This window comes from Musca autumnalis, unplaced genomic scaffold, assembly GCF_047663935.1.
Source record: "Musca autumnalis isolate F117 unplaced genomic scaffold, ASM4766393v1 scaffold_1, whole genome shotgun sequence".
NCBI lineage: Eukaryota > Metazoa > Arthropoda > Insecta > Diptera > Muscidae > Musca > Musca autumnalis.
This window is the reverse complement of record NW_027411644.1, coordinates 333188531-333210139: the sequence shown is the minus strand read 5'-3', so window position 1 is coordinate 333210139 and position 21609 is coordinate 333188531. Positions and strand designations below refer to the sequence as shown.

The window sequence follows — 21609 nt, the reverse complement described above, 5'->3', positions numbered from 1 at the left end:
CACACACATCCACAATTTCAGGGGTCAGACGCCGCATTTTGTTTATTTGTTTTAACCATGCTAGCTCGTTTGAACATCTCCGAATTCGTCGTTCGGCTAGGTAAATTCAACGAGCTAGCAGTGGCAGAGAATTGAAAATCGAGACTGGTATTGAGTTTGTGCGTTCACGAAATAAGAGCTCACAACTTTTATTTATAGAACCGTCGAAAGCGATCGAACGTTCAGTTGATGTCTTCTTGGCAGCATTGACGGTTAAGAACCAAAAGGAATCGCGGTTGGAAATTTGAGAAACAAAATAATAATAAAACGGAAACGGATATTAACATCTGAAACGAATAAACGAAGTGAGTCGATTATTTGATATTGAAATACCTAAATAAATAAATAAATCAGTAGTGGTAACAAATTAATGGAAGCTTGGCATCAATTGCTGACTGTGAGTGGTCAAAGTGCGAATGAACGAGTGTGTCGAAACAAATTCTTTAATTTTAAAGACTTTTGCCTAAAATAATGTAAAACACTCATTATTAATCAATACGCGTTTTTAGTGTCTGTGTGCGTAGTTGTGTGTGTGTGTTCGTTAATCTGTATATCATATCAATTAGAATCAGCAAGTGCAAAAGCGTTTTTCGATTTTATACATTTTTTGGTTTGTTTTCAACCAAACATTAATTTTCTTGTTGACCTTAACCCAAAGCAATTACCAATATCTGTACCCAAGAATGTTTTTTTTTTTCTCATCGGTTACATTCAAGAGAATAGAATGCTGTTACGTTGCAAGGTGTTCTATTGGGTTTTTTAAGATAAATATCAAATCTTGTAGAATTGTTTATAACATTTCGTATGTGACGACGCCTGTTAAAATGTAGCTTACTTTATATTGCTCTTGGTTTCTATCTCACTATGCAATTCGGTTCTTATGTTGCAATTTATAAACAAAGCCAAACCAGTTAATAAATATACATATATACAAATATGATCCGAATCAGTTTCTGTGCGCCCTTCCAAATTAGGAAAATAATAACTAATTAGACTGCAGCACAAAAAAATATATATCTTCAATTTTTTAAGCTTATTTTTAGTTTGTCGTCCAGTGGTTAAAGGTTACTTCAATTTTACAAACAAATATTTACCATATCATTCAGAGTAAACACATTTAGGTAATTTAAACAAATTTGTCGTGTTCAGAGATACGTTGGTGTGTAAATTTCTCACTCTATTCTAGCAGTGAAAACGAAACCAGCACAAGTACCAGCCAGTGCGACAAAAACATAAAAGGCAACCAAAAATCGACCAAAGCACCTATGCCGTATTCACAGTTCAAGTATTATCCGAACAAATAATTGTTTTTGTTTGGTTCCGGGGGTGGGGGAAGAGAAAAAGATGAGCTCAACCGATAAGTGTGATGTAAGCAAGAGACATCGGCCCTGGACAACTAACTATCTACCTACCATCTGTAGATAAATGCAAAATTGGCCATTTTTCATGACTAATAACAAGCGCAATTATGGTTAACATGTAATTTCAAAACACCTGAACAACAGCTGGTGTGAACGCGAGAACACATATTTCAATTGTCTAGAAGTGAATATTTCTTAAGCAGCGAATCAAAGCGTTCATGTTTCGGCTGGTTGACACAAGCATTAAGCAAAGACATGACAGTGGTAATGAGCAAACTATGTCTTTTGAAAAGAAGAACAAAAGAAAAATCTCTTTGACGAAGTTACAGCTTAAATCAATTGGATATGTACAATTTCCAATTAATTGGATTTTACTGTTAACAAGTAAAAAAGTATCCGTCGACATTGCCGACAGAGATATACCCACAGCCTGTGTGGATTGAAATACTTTTTTTCCAAAGAAACTTACGTATTTAAGGGGGTTTACAAAACAATATGGATATGATTAAAGTGCAAACATTTTGCGGGGATATAGATAGATAGATAGGCCTTTTTTAAACTGAGTTTCGACAAAATTTAGAGTACCATCTTAGCGAATATGTTCGAACTTTTGTGGGGTAGGTATCGGAAGGTCCTCTCCTTCCACCTTCGAAATTCATCTAATATTCGATATACAAAGTGTGGACGAACGCAGTATTCGGTTCGAGCCCTCCAGTCACTACATATGGTGCCATAGGGTGTAATGAGCAGAAAATGAAATAAAACTTGTTTTTATTGTCATAAAGGAATCTGACCACGAAAAGCCCAACAAAATACATAATAAAGAAAATAAAAAATTGCATTGGTCAAAAATATTAAACAGAAACTTTTATTCTATTTAAATATTGAAAAAGATTTATGTGTGGTAATTCAATATTTCTTTTCAATTAATATTAACAATTTCTAATTTTTTTTTTTCCATTTCCATTGATGCTACATGAATGATTTTTGGTACATATAGTACGTTTTTATAATGCATACCCTTTATGATTTTGTTTTACAAATTTTTACGTATTTACTTTTAGAAAATGCTATTAAATGAAATATCCAAAGTCATTTTTAAAAACTTGAATACCTCCGAAGATCGCACATTTACGCAGATGTTCTATGGCTTTGCGAACATAGGAGACCCCAATCTTTCAGATTATACATATTTTCTTTAATGAATCGAAAATCTATTTTTAGAGAATAGACAAGCAATGAAAACTCGTTGAGGGATATTCAAATATATTTTCCACCAACTAACTTTTTTAGAAATATTAGTCATATCCCGAAAACTAATAATCACGGTCACTTTTTTCAGTACATTTTACTTTCAAAACTATTGCTCTGTTCCAGAACCTGCAAGAATTTACTAATTTTTACTACGATAACAATTTTTCCTTTATGTTATCGGAAAAAATAGTGAAAACTAGTAGATTCTTGCAGTTCTGGAACAGACCATATTAAAGCTAATTTCATGAAATTTTCAGAAAATTTTCCGGAGTGGCCGTTTTGAAAATTGGCTATATAGTTATTGATGAATTTAGAGAGGCCTTATGGTTACTACATTTACAAAAGTTATGAACGCATTGGTTTGTAAATTTATTTGCGAGAGAACGGTGGTTATGTTGTTAGTTGCAGCTGAATTTAGCCAAATGCTAAGTTTGCGCGCAGACTAAACCGAATATGTTCGATGAATTTACATTGTTATACCCTACACCACTATGTGGAATACCCTTTCCAGTTTGTTTTGGTAAAAATTCATGTAACATCATGAGACCCCCAATGTGGTATACCAATACTCATATCTCGCCGAGATAAAGCGATTTTGAGATGTCTGTCCGTGAGTCCGTCTGTCCATTATAAATTGTAATCAAACTCCAGGCCGCAATTATGGACCAATCGTCACGAAATTTGGTATGGAGGCCGGTTTCACATCAGAATAGATCGCTATTTTAATTGGTACTGATCGTGAAATATTTAGCGGTTGAAATGGACCAAAAACATAATTTTTATCCGATTTTGTAGATGCTCTGTAGGTCGCAATAACAGTCCGATCGCCTCGAAATTTTTAATTAGGTAAGAGTATGTGACAAAGGAAAAGCTTGCTATTTGAGATCGCTATCAGATAATATTTAGAGGGTTAAATGGACCACATTTTTTGTGTGAAAAATTTGAAAATTTTTAACATACAGCTTATATCTTTTTTCCTGGAAGAGACATTCCGGACAAGTAAGCTATACTTGGAAGAGGAACGCTTCTATTGATTTCAATTGTGTTGGTGTACATGATAAGATAACAGAGTTACAGTCTAATATACCCAGTTATTTATTTGTAGTCATAATCATAATCACGCTAGAGTTCGCAATTACAGCTCAATAATCACGAAATTTTGCACGAGGTTAAAGTTTAGGTAGAAGAAGATGCTTACAATTTTGGATGATGATCTGATAATATTTAGCGGGTGAAATGAACCATTACTTTGTATGAAAAATACAAAAAAAAAAAATATTTTTGGTCTATTGGCCGGCAAAGTAGACTACAATGGAAATAGAACTACTGACCTTCCCCTTGATACAAATTGCAATCACGTGTCTGCTAGATAACGGGTCACACAGAACCACATTTTCCTATTCCCGGTTTTTGCATTATTGCAAATTACATGGTGCCCTAACGTTTTAATTGTCCAATTCGATTTTTATACATACATTGCAGCATGGGTCGCTTTGCCACCTTTTTTTCAAAACGATTCCCAAGCCAGGCAAAACCAAATTTTCAACGGTGACAAAATATCCTTCAGCAAGGTTTCCGACATTTTCTGAGTATTTCAGCCATATAAAACTTCTATTCATGTGGTGTCTTAGGGCACGCAGTTCGGACTCGGAGATAAGCTGTGGGTTCCATATCATTGAGCGAATATGCATCGGGGTATGCATCACTCATTGATATGAGATAAGTCTACCTTGTCCCTTCTGAGATGTTTGTGAAACAATTATTATATTCTTATTTAAGCTTGGTGTGATACGGTACCAGAATCCACAAAGTTATTTCTTACAATAAGTTTATTTTTTCCATAAAGAAATTTTGATTTGTGTAAAGCTAATTCCCAATGGTGAAGGTGTAGTGCATTACATGGTCGGCCCCGGCCGACTATAGCCTTGGCTTACTTGTTGTTTATAATTTATTTGTTTTTTGGCTAATTGGTCAACTTTTTTTATAATTAATTAAAACTGAGTTTTCTCCCAACGTTAATCTTTATTGAATTTTCATTTCTGCAAAGTTACTAATGTAAGAATTTACTACTGCTTTCATATTTTGTATGACTACGTTATTTAACTTACCATTAATTCAATATTCTTTAGTTATATTTATAAAAACAACTGCACTTCAAGAAAACACTTTTTGTATAAATAAATAATCAAATAAAGATAAATAATTGTAAAAAAATAATCTAGTATCACAGAGCGTTTCATCTTAAGTTATTTCAACAGAATACTGTAATTTGGTGTTTTCTTTCTTAGTCTTCTTTTGCTTGATTTTTCTAAGTCTCAAATTATTTTAGACAATTGACTTATGGCGATTCTCAGTTTCTTGGAGAGAGAGTTGAGACTAGGGGGAAATCTTCACGTCTCAACAAACTCTCATATCTACAGACAATATTGTCAAATGTATGTAATTTCGAAGTAGGGACTGGGAGATTATCCATCCTTAATGTAGAACTTTTTCATTATGTGAATAAGTATGTACATATGAATATACAAACGTTCCTCGCCTATACAGTTGAAATCGTCTATATGTACATATGTATATTAGCATGCATTTACCTTGTTGTCACACAAAAGCGTCTATATTTAATTCTAAAAATATATATTGGTTAGAATAGCTCAAACAAGTACGCTGATAGACGATACAATTAACTATTCTGAACACGTCGTCACATCGAACTAAAATAGATAAACATTTGCCATCTCGAAGCGACAGGAAGAATCGATGTCATTAGTAGATACCTACTATCTATACCAAAATATACAGAGGTATATATGTGCAAAAGTACATACATACATGCATACATACGTGTGTTTACGAGCTCACACATATTGTGTGTAGATCGGAAATTGAACATCGCACGCACGGCTGTAAGTATATGTTGAAGTATGTACATAATGGTCAAATGCATTTACGAAGAAATTTAGTGACTAATTATTGTTGTTTTAATTTGTAATATAAATGGTAAAAGTAATCTTGAGCATACATACATACATACTCACGTCCAAATGTGCGTCTGCTTTAATTTGCTTTTTATCATGTTTTAATTGATTTAACGGCAAAAGGCAATGGTAATGATTGTGTTATCCCGTATGTAACCGGCTCTGTAGACGTATGTTCCACGTACCTTCACAAATGTTTTATTGTAACGAAATCTACGTGATTAGTGACTTTCGAATAGAAAGAAGAGAGTAGTTGACATTATTTAAGATGTTAACAAAATAACAACAACAATACAAAACATAATAGCAATAGTACATACTGGAATTTAAATAGAGTATGTATTACGATCGGTTTCAGTCGAGATGCATCATCGTTTTTTTACAGCCGTAAATTAGAAATGAGATTAGTGGACCAGTTTCTTATACGTTATATTAATTCAATTTTTTTCGGAACAAAAACAACGATTTTAATGAATGCCAATAAATACATCATTTCAGTGGATGAGACAGAATTGTTTTATGATTTCCATTTTGAATGACGTTGAACCTGGTTAAATTTGCATATTTAAATATGCGTTGGCATATCTAATTATCGATCCTGGCGGCTTTTCGTTCTTGTTGTTCCCTTAGTAGAGACAAAATGCTTTGGAATTGATAATACGTTGTGGCCCGCTCCAAGCCGCACATAGTTGTGCGGTGTCGACGGTAGCGCGTCATCTGAATATGGATGTGGACGTGGTATGGTGTACGCAAACAAAGTCTGTTCGCTCCGCATGTGCTGCCCGACGTGTGCTGAATTTATTAAGGAATAGTTCGTGGTCCGTCGATACGTTACACATTGTTGTTAATGCAAAATTATTGCTATGAATGGAACTATTCGAACTATCTTCCGCATAATTACCTACATATGTACATATACATATTAATATGCAATACTAATGCCATGGGACCATAATAAAATATATACATAGATACATTTGTATGTGTGTATATATTTCTGAAAGATCAATGAATTAAAATGGTTAATATTTATTATATACTATTTAACTGGTACTGAGCTACTGTCTCGCCATGTTAATGATTTAGTTATACGACGTTGCTTATGTGTACACAAGTATATAATACGAGTATGTGACAATGATGAGAAATATTTTAGTTCTAAATGATGTGTATAATATCGTACAATATGAATGGACGACCCATACTTATAAACATACATGTGTACGGATGTTCATACAATGTTTGTTAATACTTTTCTTAATGGCATATTTCACTAAGAATTTTCTACAAAAACAGGAGTTTCATAGTAACTTGAAACTCGTCTTAGAGAAACAGTTAGGTCATACGAATTATTTGAACAAGAAAATAAATTTTTCGTTTTATGCTTTAAATTGACATAACTATGCCTTTGATTGCTTTCAATATTTAGTTTTTATATAACAATTTTAGTAATTGTATATGTGACTTGTTTGGTACGATATGTATGTATGTGTTTTGGAAATGTATGTCAGTTTATTATTTTATTAAAGTAAAATTTAACAAACTGTTATTATTGCTACAAAACTGTAAGAATTATTAAATATCTTCAGATGACGTCGAGCCTATACAATTATCAGTACGATTTGTTATATGATACAAATCCAATAATTTGGAAACAATATAATAGCAAATTACATTGATGACCAATTGCAATCTACGAATATATTGATGATATTGGACCAGTTGTATGTATTTTATATGAATTTAATTTTTCAGAACAAACAACGACTTTAATGAATGGCAATACATCATTTCAGTGCTTGAGACAAAATTGTCCTTCGATTTCAATTTTTAATGACGTTCAATTGTCTGGTTACCTTTCAGAAACAGGTCGCTTTCAATTATTAATTTTTATTAAAATATTCTAGGTACTGCTACTGGTTTAGAACGATATTTATGTGTTTGGAATATGTCGTTTAATTGTTTTATTAAAGTAAAATTTAACAAGCTGTTATAAATGCTACTGAACTTTAAGAAATTTTATTTCTTGATGACCTCGAGCCAATGCTAGGATCAATACAATTACAATAATTTGGAAATAATCTATAAATGTAAAATAGAAAAATGTTAGTACGTTTGTTTGTTTTTTTGTAATTTATAGACCAGAAAACCGCTGAACCGATCTTCCTGAAAATTTGAGGTATATTGGAACATCGTCTGAAAGTAAAAAAGGCTATTTGAATTTTTGAAATTCCTCGTCGATCTGAAGTTACAGCCTCAGAATCGGAGTTACCTCCAAAATATGTACATTTTGTATGCTGATATCTAACGAACGGTTACTGATACAGTCTCCAAATTTGGAATAAGTAACGATATTTGGTCTAGAAATAAATTTGCCAAACTATAATGAAATCGGTTCAGATTTGGATATAGCTCCCATATATATTTTCGTCCGATTTCGTGTATTTTATGCACCAAACACGCTATGTATGTCCAATTTTAAGGAAATTTGGAATGTGTGACGGAATTTGGTCTAGGAATAAGTATGCCAAGTTACATTGAAATCGGTTCAGATATGGATATTAGAGTTGTGTAGTTCCTGAACGAACTAGTTCCAAGGAACTATTCCGGACAAGGAACTATTGGAACTATATCCGACTCTTTCATTTAATTAATTATTCTTTTTCTTTATTTAATTCCACACTCACTTCGATCTTTCACGTTCGGTTCCTTCATCATTCGGATGCGGCCACATTGTTAAATAAAAGTAAATCATATCATCGTTACATCGCTGCAAATTATTTATTTTTATGTCAATTCATCCACCAAAAGATGAAAACACAAAGAAAAAGAAAGATTCATTAAACTACTTCACTCTCGGAACTATTTGGAACGATCTAATGGATATAGCTCCCATATATATTTTCGGCCGGTTTCATGCATTTTATGCAGCAAACACGCTACGTATGTTCTATTTCAATGAAATTTGGAATGTGTGGCGGAATTTGGTCTAGAAATAAATATGCCAAATTATAGTAAAAGCGGTTCAGATTAGAGTTGTGTCGTTCATGAACGAACCGGCTCAAAGGAACGATTCCGTGAAAAGAACGAACGGATCCGTATCCAGCTCATTCTTTTATATCGTTCATTTAGATCCCCGATGGACGAGTCATTGCTGCTTACAAAATTAGCAGCATTGGTTTTGCAGTCAAAATCTAAACAAACGCTGCGTTAGCCCAAGCAGCACAAATTTCCACACAAAACAAACAATGATTCAGAGATCTACTCTCGCTCAGTAACTCACCTCATTCAGTAGCACATCTCGGTCATTTCTTTCTTTTGCATCATTCGTTCATCTGGTTCTTTCATATCAAAACCACCACCACTACGTTCAGAAACAAAACCACCCCCATTAGCACACAAACAAGCAAGTAACACAACAGTTGTGTCATTCGTGAACGAACATTATCAAAAGAACGATTCGGTGAAAAGAACGACGGAGTCGTATGCAGCAGAGAACGAACGACTTCAAAAGAAAATAATACAGTCAATTGTATTGTTGAACGAAAAAGAGCCAACGAACGAAGTACCTATGTAAAATAATTATATGTGCAAAATAAAATTGTGATATTTCTTGTCGAAAATAAAATATATTTCCAATATTCTTTTTACATTGTAGTTAGTGCTTACGATTGCTTTTAAAACATAAAAGAATATTGCGTTCTTATTAATTTCATATTAAAGAAAAATAATATATAAAAAATTTTCATAGAAAATATTTATATGTGCAATAACGAAAATTTTTAAAAAATGCATAATAATGAACAAAATTGTTGTACATTTAACATGATATTGTATTGCCCTTGTGGATTAGGACATGTTGTAGCCTTCGTGTCATAGAACCGACTAGGTTTCTTAAGGTGTTAGTGGTGATATACTCCCAATCCGCCTATAATGCACATTTCAATTCTTTCAGCGTCGTGCACTCCTTTGACTTCGCGAAAACTTTGGCGGATAGTATGCCCCGAAGGTCTTCAATGGGTTTGTGACCATGAGTTACAGCTGACCACTCCAATAACGGTACATTTCGTGCCTTTAAAAACTCCTTTGTAGGTCGAACAGGGTGATTCGGGGCATTATCCTGCTGGAAAGTCCAATTATATCCGTACAGTTCTCCAGCAAAATCTATTAAGTTGTTCTCTAACAACTCAACATATGTTTCGGCATTTATTTTTGTCGGAACAAAACTTAAATTAGGCTTTCGTCCAGCTCCGAATGCAGCGCATACCATAAGAGATCCTCCGCGAAAAATTCCCAATTCTCAAATAAATTCTAACGGTATAAAATGTCAATTTTTTTCTACATTTTGCTTATGTTCTCTCACTTTTTGCTTAGTGGTAATATCTTCCTTTGATTTAATTTGTAATTCCGTTAGTTGAGACATTCGATTTTAATTTACAAACCAATAAGAAATAATTATATGAGAATTATAAAACATTCGCGTCTGTCACATCATAAAGGGAACACTTAACATCGACGAAAGTTACTTTAAGTTTTGTTCCGACAAAAATAAATGCCGAAACATATCTTGAGTTGTTAGAGAACAACTTTATAGATTTTGCTGGAGAACTGTACGGATATAATTGGACTCTCCAGCAGGATAATGCCCCGAATCACCCTGTTCGACCTACAAAGGAGTTTTTAAAGGCACGAAATGTACCGTTATTGGAGTGGCCAGCTGTAACTCATGGTCACAAACCCATTGAATACCTTCGGGGCATACTATCCGCCAAAGTTTTCGCGAAGTCAAAGGAGTGCACGACGCTGAAAGAATTGAAATGTGCATTATAGGCGGATTGGGAGTATATCACCACTAACACCTTAGGAAACCTAGTCGGTTCTATGACACGAAGGCTACAACATGTCCTAATCCACAAGGGCAATACAATATCATGTTAAATGTACAACAATTTTGTTCATTATTATGCATTTTTTTAAAAATTTTCGTTATTGCACATATAAATATTTTCTATGAAAAATTTTTTATATATTATTTTTCTTTAATATGAAATTAATAAGAACGCAATTTTCTTTTATATTTTAGAAGCAATCGTAAGCACTAACTACAATGTAAAAAGAATATTGGAAATATATTTTGTTTTCGACAATAAATATCACAATATTAGTTTGCACATATAATTATTTTACATAGGTAAATGACCCGGATCTTTTTGGTGAACGGAATGAAAAAGATCGATCAGCTCAATGAACGAGATTGCCCAACACTAGTTCAGATTTGGATATAACTCCAATATACATATATTTTCGGCCGATTTCATGCACCATACGCTTTCTTATCTCCTTTATTTGTTCATTAAAGTATTAAAAATGGTAGCATTTAAAGTTAATATAATTATAGTTAATCCTGTATATTTTATCTTAGTCGGGGTAGCGAAGTGCACCGGGTTCAGCTAGTACAATATAAAATTGCATTGGTGGCCACTGACAATTTATTTTGCACTGCCAACCCTTTAAATATTTTCTATTCGATCTAAAAACCTTATATATGAGATTGTATGGCGATCGGTTAACGTTAACCCGTGCCACCTGAGCGATCTTTGTTTCCATAGTAATTTGTATGGAACCAAAGGTGAATTTTCAAGAAAATTATCTAATAGCCGCATGTATGGTCCAATCGCTGAAAAATGTATACCAGTTCATTGTTGTGGCTAAAAACGATTTGTACAATAAATTATGATGATCGGTTAACGATTACCCGTGTCCCATGCCAATAGCGCCACATGCCAAACGATAGGACGCATTTATTGTCCTATCGATAAAACAAATTTACCAGTTCATTGTTGTGGCTATAACAACGAATCCTACAAAAATTTGTTAAAAATCCTCTCGGAATTTAATATTACCTATATTATAGGGCCCAAATTACCTATATTAAAATATGGCCCGATCCAGGGTTTCGGAGTCGAGCCATTTTTACTTCGACTCTGACTCCGACTCCAGGCCAGTTTTTTGTCACGACTCCGACTCCGGAGTCGACTCCGAGGGTAATTTCCTATACCACTAAAAATTAATAAAATTTGCTAAATTTTTCAACTTTTCCTATACTAGGACCCTATATGCTTATCTGTTCTTTTCTCTAAGACAATTTGTAATGCAATGCGATGTAAAATTGATGTTCCGTATTGAATCTGCTGTATCTTATATCAAAAAGAACAACATCAACAGAAAGAATTTAGAAAGTTTCAGTAGATTTTGCCGAAATATATGTACGAGTATACCCTCAGATTATCAATTTAAAACAAAAACAAGTAGAACTGACGAGTTTGATTAATTTTTTTTTTTTTTGTACGGACGCACAGAGGGTAAACATAGGCATAAAGTTGCTCAAAACTCAAAATATGAAAATCGTTTTTTTTTTTATGAAAAAACGTTGATAAACGGCAACCAGACTCTTTTCTACATTTGCTATAACCATCCTCGACTTTGTAAGATTAACCAATCCAATGCAGCAGTCGATTGAACTCAGCCTTACTGAAAACAAAAAGTAAATTTTCGAAAACTAAGAAATTAGCAGAACATTAAAATGACATTATTTTCGCGAAAACTTATATTTTTCAAGATTTATTGTTTTTATAAAGTCTCCGAACAATATTAGCATTTAAAATTTTCAGATTGATTTTACATGTTTGCTCTTTAATAATGGTAATACATATCCTCTTTATGAAAATTGTTTATGATCATTTTTAAGATTACTACAATTTCAATAGTGAAAAAGTATATTTCCCCGTCGTTTCCCGACCATAGTTTCTTCTAATGTTTTATGCGATTGAGCCTCAAATATCAGATTCAATCATAAAAATTGCGCATATTTGCGCCATTCCGAAAAAATCTAATTTTTCTCAACTAAAATATGAAATATTTTTATATCCAATTGAAAGGTTTACTCACACTAAATTTTGCTCCGCGTTATAACCGGGGCTCTAATTTATCAGACTAAACCAACACCTATCAAATATGTTTGCATTATTCAGAAACATTCACGGCTTTTCTCATATGAATTGAGAAAAATTTAATTTAAGTAAATTTCAAAAAATAAAATTTGGAATGAAATGTATGTATATGGGACTATATATACATCTGTACTGATTTGTTTGAAAATTGGCTCACTGTTTTTTAAGGCTAGTTCAGGTTGCATGTGTCAAATTTCAGTGATTTTGGTGAATTTTTATCTCATATCAGATGCGAATATATATGGAAGCTGCATCCAAATCTGGACCGATTTTCATTATTTTCTATAGGATTAATCCTTGTGCAGAAGATATGCTTTGTGCAAAATATTATATCAATCGAAGTATAAATGAGCTTTCTAGGACTTTTGATCAACTTTAAACAAAAATTTCCCCTCTGTAAGACGGGTCACATATCTTTTTCGTTTTACTTTGTCGAAATATGAAGATGGGTATGCCAACAGTAATTTGTTACTTACAGATTTTACGAAAGCGAAATTTTGACTTCTACAGTTCCCTTTTTTTTTAAATGCATATTTTTTAATTCGTTTCGCTTAAATACACGATTATTATGTTCTTAATGATCCCACAAAAACATATGCTGATCGGTTTATTCGTTTTCGAGCTTCAGTGGTCACCGCAAACTGCTTTAGTAAAAACAGTGTTTCGTAGGTGGCCATTTGTCAGAAAACTGTGCAATATTTTTCTATAAATCAGATGAAAACAATATCTTTTGGAAAAAATTGGTAGATTACTTGTAAAAATTCATGAAAAATTTAATTTTTCGTGCACAATAAGTAACCATAACCCCTTAGTTGTGGACAAAATAAACGTATAATACTTTTTCCACATTATATTGTGAAGTATAAATATGTGAGATCTAAAACTAGTATTCCAGAGTGTATATAAGTTTTGTCATAAATGTGATGGTATATTAAGAAATCGATTCATATTGAAAGATGCAATTATAATTCTATTGTCATGGAACATTACTAAATATAATAAATCCTTTGCTTACAAGTTTACTCATAGATTTCCTATAAAATGAATAAACGATTTATCAAAATGTTAATAAAGTTAATCTCTCTATCATAAAAAATAAAAACTCTTTTGATAAATGTAGAAAAAAACATTTTGCCCGGAGTCGGAGTCGAGCTTTTTTTCACGACTCCAGACTCCGACTCCGACTCCAGCAAAATTTGCTAGACTCCGACTCCAGACTCCGACTCCGAAGCCCTGGCCCGATCATCGTAAATTTTTTGTATAAATCGTATAATTCGTATAACCGGTTGTCAACGTTAACCGAGTGCCATAAAATGTCATATATAGGGTTTTTATTTTTTTCTTTTTTGGGTCGCTCTAATATACACACATATTGTCACCATAAATGCTCGAAGACGTATCTCCAAAAAAACCAAAATTCGTTTTTTGCTCTTGGAAAATTGCAAGTTTCTACGTTTAAAAATAACGATCCTATTCAAAAAATTATTTGTTAGTTAAGACTTTGGCCATTTATGATGACGATATGTACTACGTACATGTATTAACAGGACACTCTCACGAGATTATGAAATGTATTGATTATAGTTTTCATGAGAATGGATTTGTTAGTGGAATTATTATTGAATGAGCTGATTATTCATCTTATTCACCCCATCCCTTATTTACTAATACAGGCAAAAATATATCTACACATATGTATATGAATATATGGGACTTCTAAGAATTATATGTCCAAATCATATTCCATGCAGAACTACATTCTGGGTGCATTGTGTTATATCGTTTTATCTATCTACGTTTTTTTTTTTCTCACGAAAATAATATTTGTAAATAAAAAGATATTTAGTATTTCAAAATATATGTGCATACATATATATGTATGCATATTTTAATACAAAAATATGTTTTATTGGCTTTGTCTGCTTTGCTTGATCACTTCCGGTTAAGAACAGTATTTATTATTGAATGTCGTTTGCGACCTTGTCTAAGTCCAACTCAAACCTTTGAAGAAATACAATTCACGCTGATTTGCCACTTACGTCGTCACTTACACTTGGTTTAAACGAAGAACTGTGGAAACTAATGTGACCCGTCAAAGAAATCATACATTGGATCAGAGTTCACTGAACTAAATTATTTTGGTTTTGAAATCAAAGTATTGAATTTCTTTATGATAAATACGCATGTATACATATTTATATATGTTAATTAGATATAAAATTATCGCTTCCGCATACAATACGCTTCGATCATGGTTTCGTTGAAGATACTGTTACACAAATATTGGAAATATTGGTATACCCTATAACACAATAGGTTTTGTTTCTAAGCGCTTCTCGCATTTATAATATTACAAGTTATTTTTCTATCCGTATTGTGCCCAAATGAAAAGAAATCATCGTATGTTGTTCATAACTGTTGATGTACATTTTTCAATGGTAGTGTTGCAAAAGAGCGAACTGCCACAAATTGCCATCAAAAAACGAAAAAAATCAGAAACGTATATAAAGTGTAAGAAATATTCTAATCAGCAAACCAACCAGGAAAAATAGCTGTGTTCCCGTCCAGAACTAACAAGTTTTTACAATTTTAACCACTTTTGCACTTATTCCCCACTTTTTCTTGAAACAAAAAATGACGCTGAATGGTTTGTAGTATTTTTTTACACGTAAGATTTGGGCGAGCAAAAAGTTGCAACATGTATGACGGCTTACGATTGGCTGGTACACCGACTTTGACATGTGTTCGAGTTTTTTTGACATTTCTGTCATTGAACAAATTTTGTATGTGGTACTAATTTTTAACATTTCGCTCTTTTGCAACTTTTACCATTACAAAAGTACGGCAACACACATCATGTTGCAAGATTTTGCTCGCCCAAATTCATGGTCTAAAGTTTACATTTATTCCAATCACTTGGTTTCTGATTCTAAAACCCCTGAATTTATATGGATATAACATTTATGATTAAATGTATATGACATATTTAAGTCCAAAATCGAAAATTACAAAATATGGGGCAAAATCGATTTTTTGAGATATGTCTCTCTTTGAGTTAATAAGCGAAATGTTCTGGCGCGTATGTGCCTTCTCATGCTTTTGCATTTTTGTTACAACAAACAAAAAATGCCAACATCGATTTTGTGCACGAGAAGACTACCTTGACTTCTATCATCTATCTTGATTTGTGGACAAGGTGGTCGTTACGTTGTCGCTGTTCGGTTATCGTGTAAATACTCGTTATAAACTATTCACCTCCTATAAAAATGTGCAAGCAGTTTGTTCTCACAAGTTCAACACTTGTGCACCCTACTCTCGCCAATGTACATATGGCATATGCCAATTGGCGTGGAATGTGTCAATCTGAAATATTTAATCGTAATTATTTTCGAGGTAATGTCTTCCATAAAGCCTCAACTTTTTGTATATTTCCTCGCTAGGACGTCTTTTAAATATTCCCCTGCATAGCATTCTTACAATGCTGCTACAACTAACTTTTAGACGTTGGTGGTGTAGTTACATCGCCTTAATTAAGTATTAAAGTCATGGTGAAATAACAGCAGACTAACAACCAGCTAAGCAGTCTACAGATGAATAGCTAGCAAACAAAAGTTCAAAATGAATGGCGAAAAGATTTGGTTAACAATCTTCTGAAAGACAAACATATTCGCAGATACATACATAATTATGTGGCTTAAAACAACGCAAATGTATTTTGAGTTTGAGGTTTATAGCTAAAAATTGTCATTGAACTCAACTCTGAATAGTAGTATGCAATAAACATTTGAATAGTTAGTTATTGATTCTAAATGCCATTTTTAGTATGTTTCGCTATTAAGTACTACAAGTATGTACGGACAACACATCCATGTTTATTTACGATGCATTAATCAACCTAGTGGCAAATTAAGATAATGTTTGTAATATATGATTCCGTTCAGAACAATACTTAAATTGTTTCGATGCGAAATCTTGTTTTCCGCTATGGAGAGAAGGTGCACATCATGGTGCAAGAAAGAAGGTGATACAATAATACAAACTGATGTCTTCATTTGCTGTCAAAACATATTTTGAATCAAAAATAAATAACAAATATTTCAACTTTATCAAGAATATTTTTGTACAACGTCTTTATTCATGCTTCGCGAAGAATATTTCATTGTCTTATTATACCTTTTGTGGATATTCCGCGCAAAAAATTTTGACAGAAAACGAAGACTACGGCCTGAATTCGCCCGAATTCGCCTTTTGGATCACCTTGTTAAATTCGCCTTGGTGCACATAATATGTGCTGTTTTGTAAAATTACAAAAAAAAAAAAATAAAGCCCTAATAAGTATAACTTTATTGACTTCAAAAACAAATTTTTAGCGACCCAAACATTTTTGTAACAAATAGCCTGTTTGCAATTATCCATTTAGATGAATGGGTTTTAAACGTTAGAATTGAACATAACTCGTATTTTCATTCATGATTTTCAAGTGTATGTAACCAAATCTAAGAATATTTATTTATGAAATTAAAATAATTTATTGACACTCTTTTTGTTTTTATTTACAAATACCAGTGACACTATTATTACTTACAAAAACAAATTTCTACGTGGTTGTTGTTACATGTGTTGTAAAACAACACTTGCCTCTACCAGTAAAAAAAATGTACCATGGTTTATACCAGCTATGGGGGGAGATGGTTAATTAAATTATTAAATTATTATTAAAAAATTATGAAATTGTCTTACAACCCACATGTTGGATTAACAAATTTCTGGCCATTTAGTACACACACTGTTTAGGATGTTAGCAAATCATATTTGGGAATACCACCATCAATAACGGCGGCACGCCAACAGTTGATTGAAGGTACTCAAGGCACAACCATCTTCATCGATTATCAACACCTTTATCTCCAGTTGGAAATTGGCAAATTCATGCCGGCAGATCACTGGCTCCAAGGCTTTTTTAACGCCACACTCATAAATGTTTCTTTGTGCGCCACAATATCCGTATCCATGGCAGCAAAGGGGGCATATTTTACAATGAACACTATAATGCCCAAGGTACCGCTATAAAAGAATGTTTCCCTTGATTAGTTCATCTTTTCCATTGTAAAGCTGAAAACAGATACAACGTTTGATTAAAGTTTTGCGTTGGGCGTCGAGAAAAAAACAACAACAACAGGGCGACGACGATACCAAAGTCCAGCGTTTATGTGTTTGCCGGCATATATTTCAAATGAATTTGAATTTTTCGGCATCATGCCCAACAGTGTAAAAACGGCCAAAACGACACAAAACTTTACCCAAACGTTGTATCTGTTTACAGCTTAAGAGCCGTGTATACACACCTTCTGTTGTTGATTTTGCTTATCTCTTTGGGTGGTTCAACTTGGGCCATAACTTTCGGAAACTAAATTTGCCCCTTTATGTAAAATACATATTTTACTTTTGAGAGTTTTCTTTTATTTGGGAATTGAATGGATCTATATATGTCTTTGTAACCTTTGCAAATATGGCCAATTGGAAAATGAAGAAACTGATTTTTGAAATCAATACAAAAAACGTACATTTATTAACTTATTTCTAAAAAAATTGTACAAAAAAGAGAGGAAGATACGCCTGTGTTTTGATAAATTCTTTAAACACAAAAAGTATAATCCTAATTAAACCAAAAAGAAAGAAAAACTATGTACATGCAAACATATTAACAACATTTTTTAAGAAAATATTTTTTTAAACCTGGATTTTTTAAAGATTTTTTTTTTCAAAAAATTAATTGTGGATTTTTCAGAGATATTTTTCAAAAAATGGATTTAAGAGATTTTTTACAAAAAAGAATGATTTTTTTTCAAAAAATTTTGTTTTTTTTTAAATTTTTTCATTCCAAAAGTAGTTCATTTAATGCACGTTCCGAATATTCTTGATCAGGTATAAATGTTTCTGTTACTCCTATGATGTTTGGTATTGAAAATAGGCTATATCGGTCCCCGTTTTGATATACCACCCATAGAACGGTACCTCCCACTGAAGTGGTTGAAATTTCGTAGGGTGTAAAACTCTCTATCTGAAATTTGTTGGTATAGGTCCACGTATTCTTATAGTGTCCAAAGAACGGTACCTTCCGATTTATGGTATTTTTAAGGTTAATATCCCCTCGAACTGGCTGAAATTTAGTATTTAGTGTTCGTTGGGGGTATACAATTTTCAACCTGAAATTTGTCGGAATAGGTCTTTTTATAGCTCGCATAGATTGGCGCTCACAGATTTTCGATATTTTGAAAGTTTTAGCCAGGAGTACAAAACATTCCTTGCAAAAATGAAAGCTTTTTTGAGGATTTTAGTCACATTTTCCTACTGAATTGGTTGTGATTTGGAATTTTGTGTTTCCAGAAGGTAGAAAACTTATTCGCAAAATAACTATCATATACATAAAATGGACAAACATCAAACTTTGATTAAACCTATGAACATATTCCGTTTTACCAATGCATACAATTAAAATATTATTTCGTTTCAGAAACACAATGACCACATATATGCGGGATTTTAACGAACGTTATGTCACTCTCTCCAAGGGAGTAGGTAAGTATATATAGAAATCAACTAAGGATTGAATGAATACTACAAGAAAATGTTTATTTATATTTTTGCAGACGATACCATTGACGGCTGGTTCCTGATGAGTTCGCCTGGTCCAGTCTTTAGCATAGTAGCGGTGTATTTGTTAATTGTGTTGAAAATCGGTCCAGCTTTCATGAAAAATCGTAAACCATTTCAACTTAAAAATATTATGATCGTTTACAATGCTTTCCAGGTCTGTTACTCGATATGGATGTGTCGCACGGTGAGTTTCTGAAATAAACATTGCTTTTGGAGCCGACAAATATTTATTTTTCTACCTCTAGTCAATCCGCGAGGGTCGTATCGCTGAAACACTCATGTCGAAAAAATGTGAAATCCACAGAACCCGTGAACAGAGTTTAGCTTTATATTCTGGAGCGTGGTTCTATTTCTTCTCGAAAATCATTGATCTACTGGATACGGTTTTCTTTGTTTTGCGCAAAAAACAGAATCAAGTCACATTCTTGCATGTCTATCACCATACCATCACAGCTTTGTTCTCTTGGATGTATCTGAAGTATGCACCTGGTGAGTATCATTGGTTGCCCTAATTCGTATTCATTGTTCCACAATAATTTTGTTTTTTTTTTTAGGCGAACAAGGTGTTGTCATCGGCATCCTAAACTCTGGTGTCCATATTGTCATGTATTTCTATTACATGGTCGCCGCTATGGGTCCCCAATACCAGAAATACTTGTGGTGGAAAAAGTATATGACCAGCATTCAGTTGATCCAATTTGTTCTGATCATGGCCTACATGGTTACGATTGCCCTCAAGGGCTGCAACATGCCCAAGTCGTTGACTTTCTTCTTCATTGCCAACACCATGATTTTCCTATATCTCTTCGGCAACTTCTACAAACGTACCTACAAGACAAAGGACGGTGGAGCTACCAATGCCGCACTTCGAGCTGCCAACGGCTTAGGTTGTGTTCCATCCAAAGCATTTTTGTCACAGGGCGATCAAATGAAACGATTAATCGACAGTAACAACAACACAATGAAATCGACCAAAGCTGAGTAGATAGAGTCGCGGTTTCCAGGGGGGTTTTTTATTGATACACCTAAGTTAAAATAGTTTTAAGCCATCATAAAGACAGACATGTCCCTGCAATCTGCTTTATTTCCATGTTTGTATTTTTAGTAATTTGTTGTTTAGTTTATTTCTTAAGTAGGTCAGATTTGTAAAAAAAAATTTATTCGACCGGTTTTCGTTTCAGCATTTAACGAATTACATTTTTACATAAGTTCGGAATAGTTATCCTTAAGAATCATAGGTCAGTTGACTGATTTCCGTGAATGTGATATGTAAGTATATACATATATGTATATGTATGTAGGAGGAATATATGATCCTATGAAACATGATACGAAAACATCTTTGTTCATATGCGAAAACTGTACACACAACAATGTATGTATGAATGTAAGCACTCCACTCCCCAAGACATACTTACAAATAAAATGGAAACGAAAAATAATAATAATTACAGTGTTTTATTTGAATGCGTTTATCTCATTACTTATTGGGACCAAGAGACCAAGATACAAACAACCAAATTTTCTAGTTACCTTAATTTCTAAACCATTTGCATGGCACATGTAGGGAATTAAATTGACAGTTATTAAATGTTAACGTAAAGCGGGGTACACACGATCAGTTTTGACTGACAGTTTTGCTCAAATAATCGGTTGCTTGCCAGTGTGGCCGTTCATTTTTGTCAGTCTTCAGGCAACCACAAAATATTTTGTGGTTGCTGGACGGTTGGACAGTTATCGATAATTCCGAAAAATCGTCAGTCAAAACTGATCGTGTGTACCCCGCTTAAGAGTTTGGAAAAGTGGTGAGCGAAACAGAATTTAAGAGAATTTTGCAAATGACGGCTTTTCTAAATTATGCTTGTTTTTTAATTCTGAAAAATTATCAGTATCTTACAACATTTCTGTAGAATGTATGCATGTAAAAAATCTCATATTGCAGTACTTTTTTTGTTCAAGAAAAAAATGACGAAAGGGACAAGGAAGGAAAAAAATGTATGATAAAGATAAACAGCGGTATAAAAAGATATTTTCTCAAGTATTAAGAAGGATAATAAAAAAATCATCACGTCATAAGAGTTCTATCAAAAGAGTTCTACAGACCACATTTATTGTCCAATCGATGAAAACAGTTTACCAGTTCTTTGTAGTGGCTAAACAAGTAATTCTACAAAAAATTTTGGAAATCGGGTCAGATTATGAAATATAGGATTTAAGGATACATTCCATCTTATATATTCCATCTTATTGTATATATGCCCTGGTAGAACTCTACATTTTTTTACTTCCAACTTTCATATTTTTACCTTTAAA

At 33.1% G+C, this 21609-nt stretch overlaps 1 protein-coding gene across 2 annotated transcripts; it reads left to right on the top strand.

Annotated features, from left to right (window-relative positions):
• Nucleotides 1-124: 124 nt before the first annotated feature.
• LOC141390244 (very long chain fatty acid elongase 7-like) lies at nucleotides 125-20744 on the top strand. 2 transcript variants are annotated; one of them, XM_073963051.1, is made up of 5 exons: nucleotides 125-344; nucleotides 19154-19218; nucleotides 19290-19480; nucleotides 19542-19785; nucleotides 19851-20744. In XM_073963051.1, the coding sequence occupies exons 2-5, from the start codon at nucleotides 19161-19163 to the stop codon at nucleotides 20279-20281; spliced, it is 924 nt and encodes a 307-aa protein (XP_073819152.1). In that variant the 5' UTR covers nucleotides 125-344; nucleotides 19154-19160; the 3' UTR covers nucleotides 20282-20744. The 2 variants fall into 2 exon arrangements, with proteins under 2 accessions (XP_073819152.1, XP_073819153.1); XM_073963052.1 differs by having other exon boundaries at nucleotides 225-436.
• The last annotated feature ends 865 nt before the right edge of the window (nucleotides 20745-21609 follow it).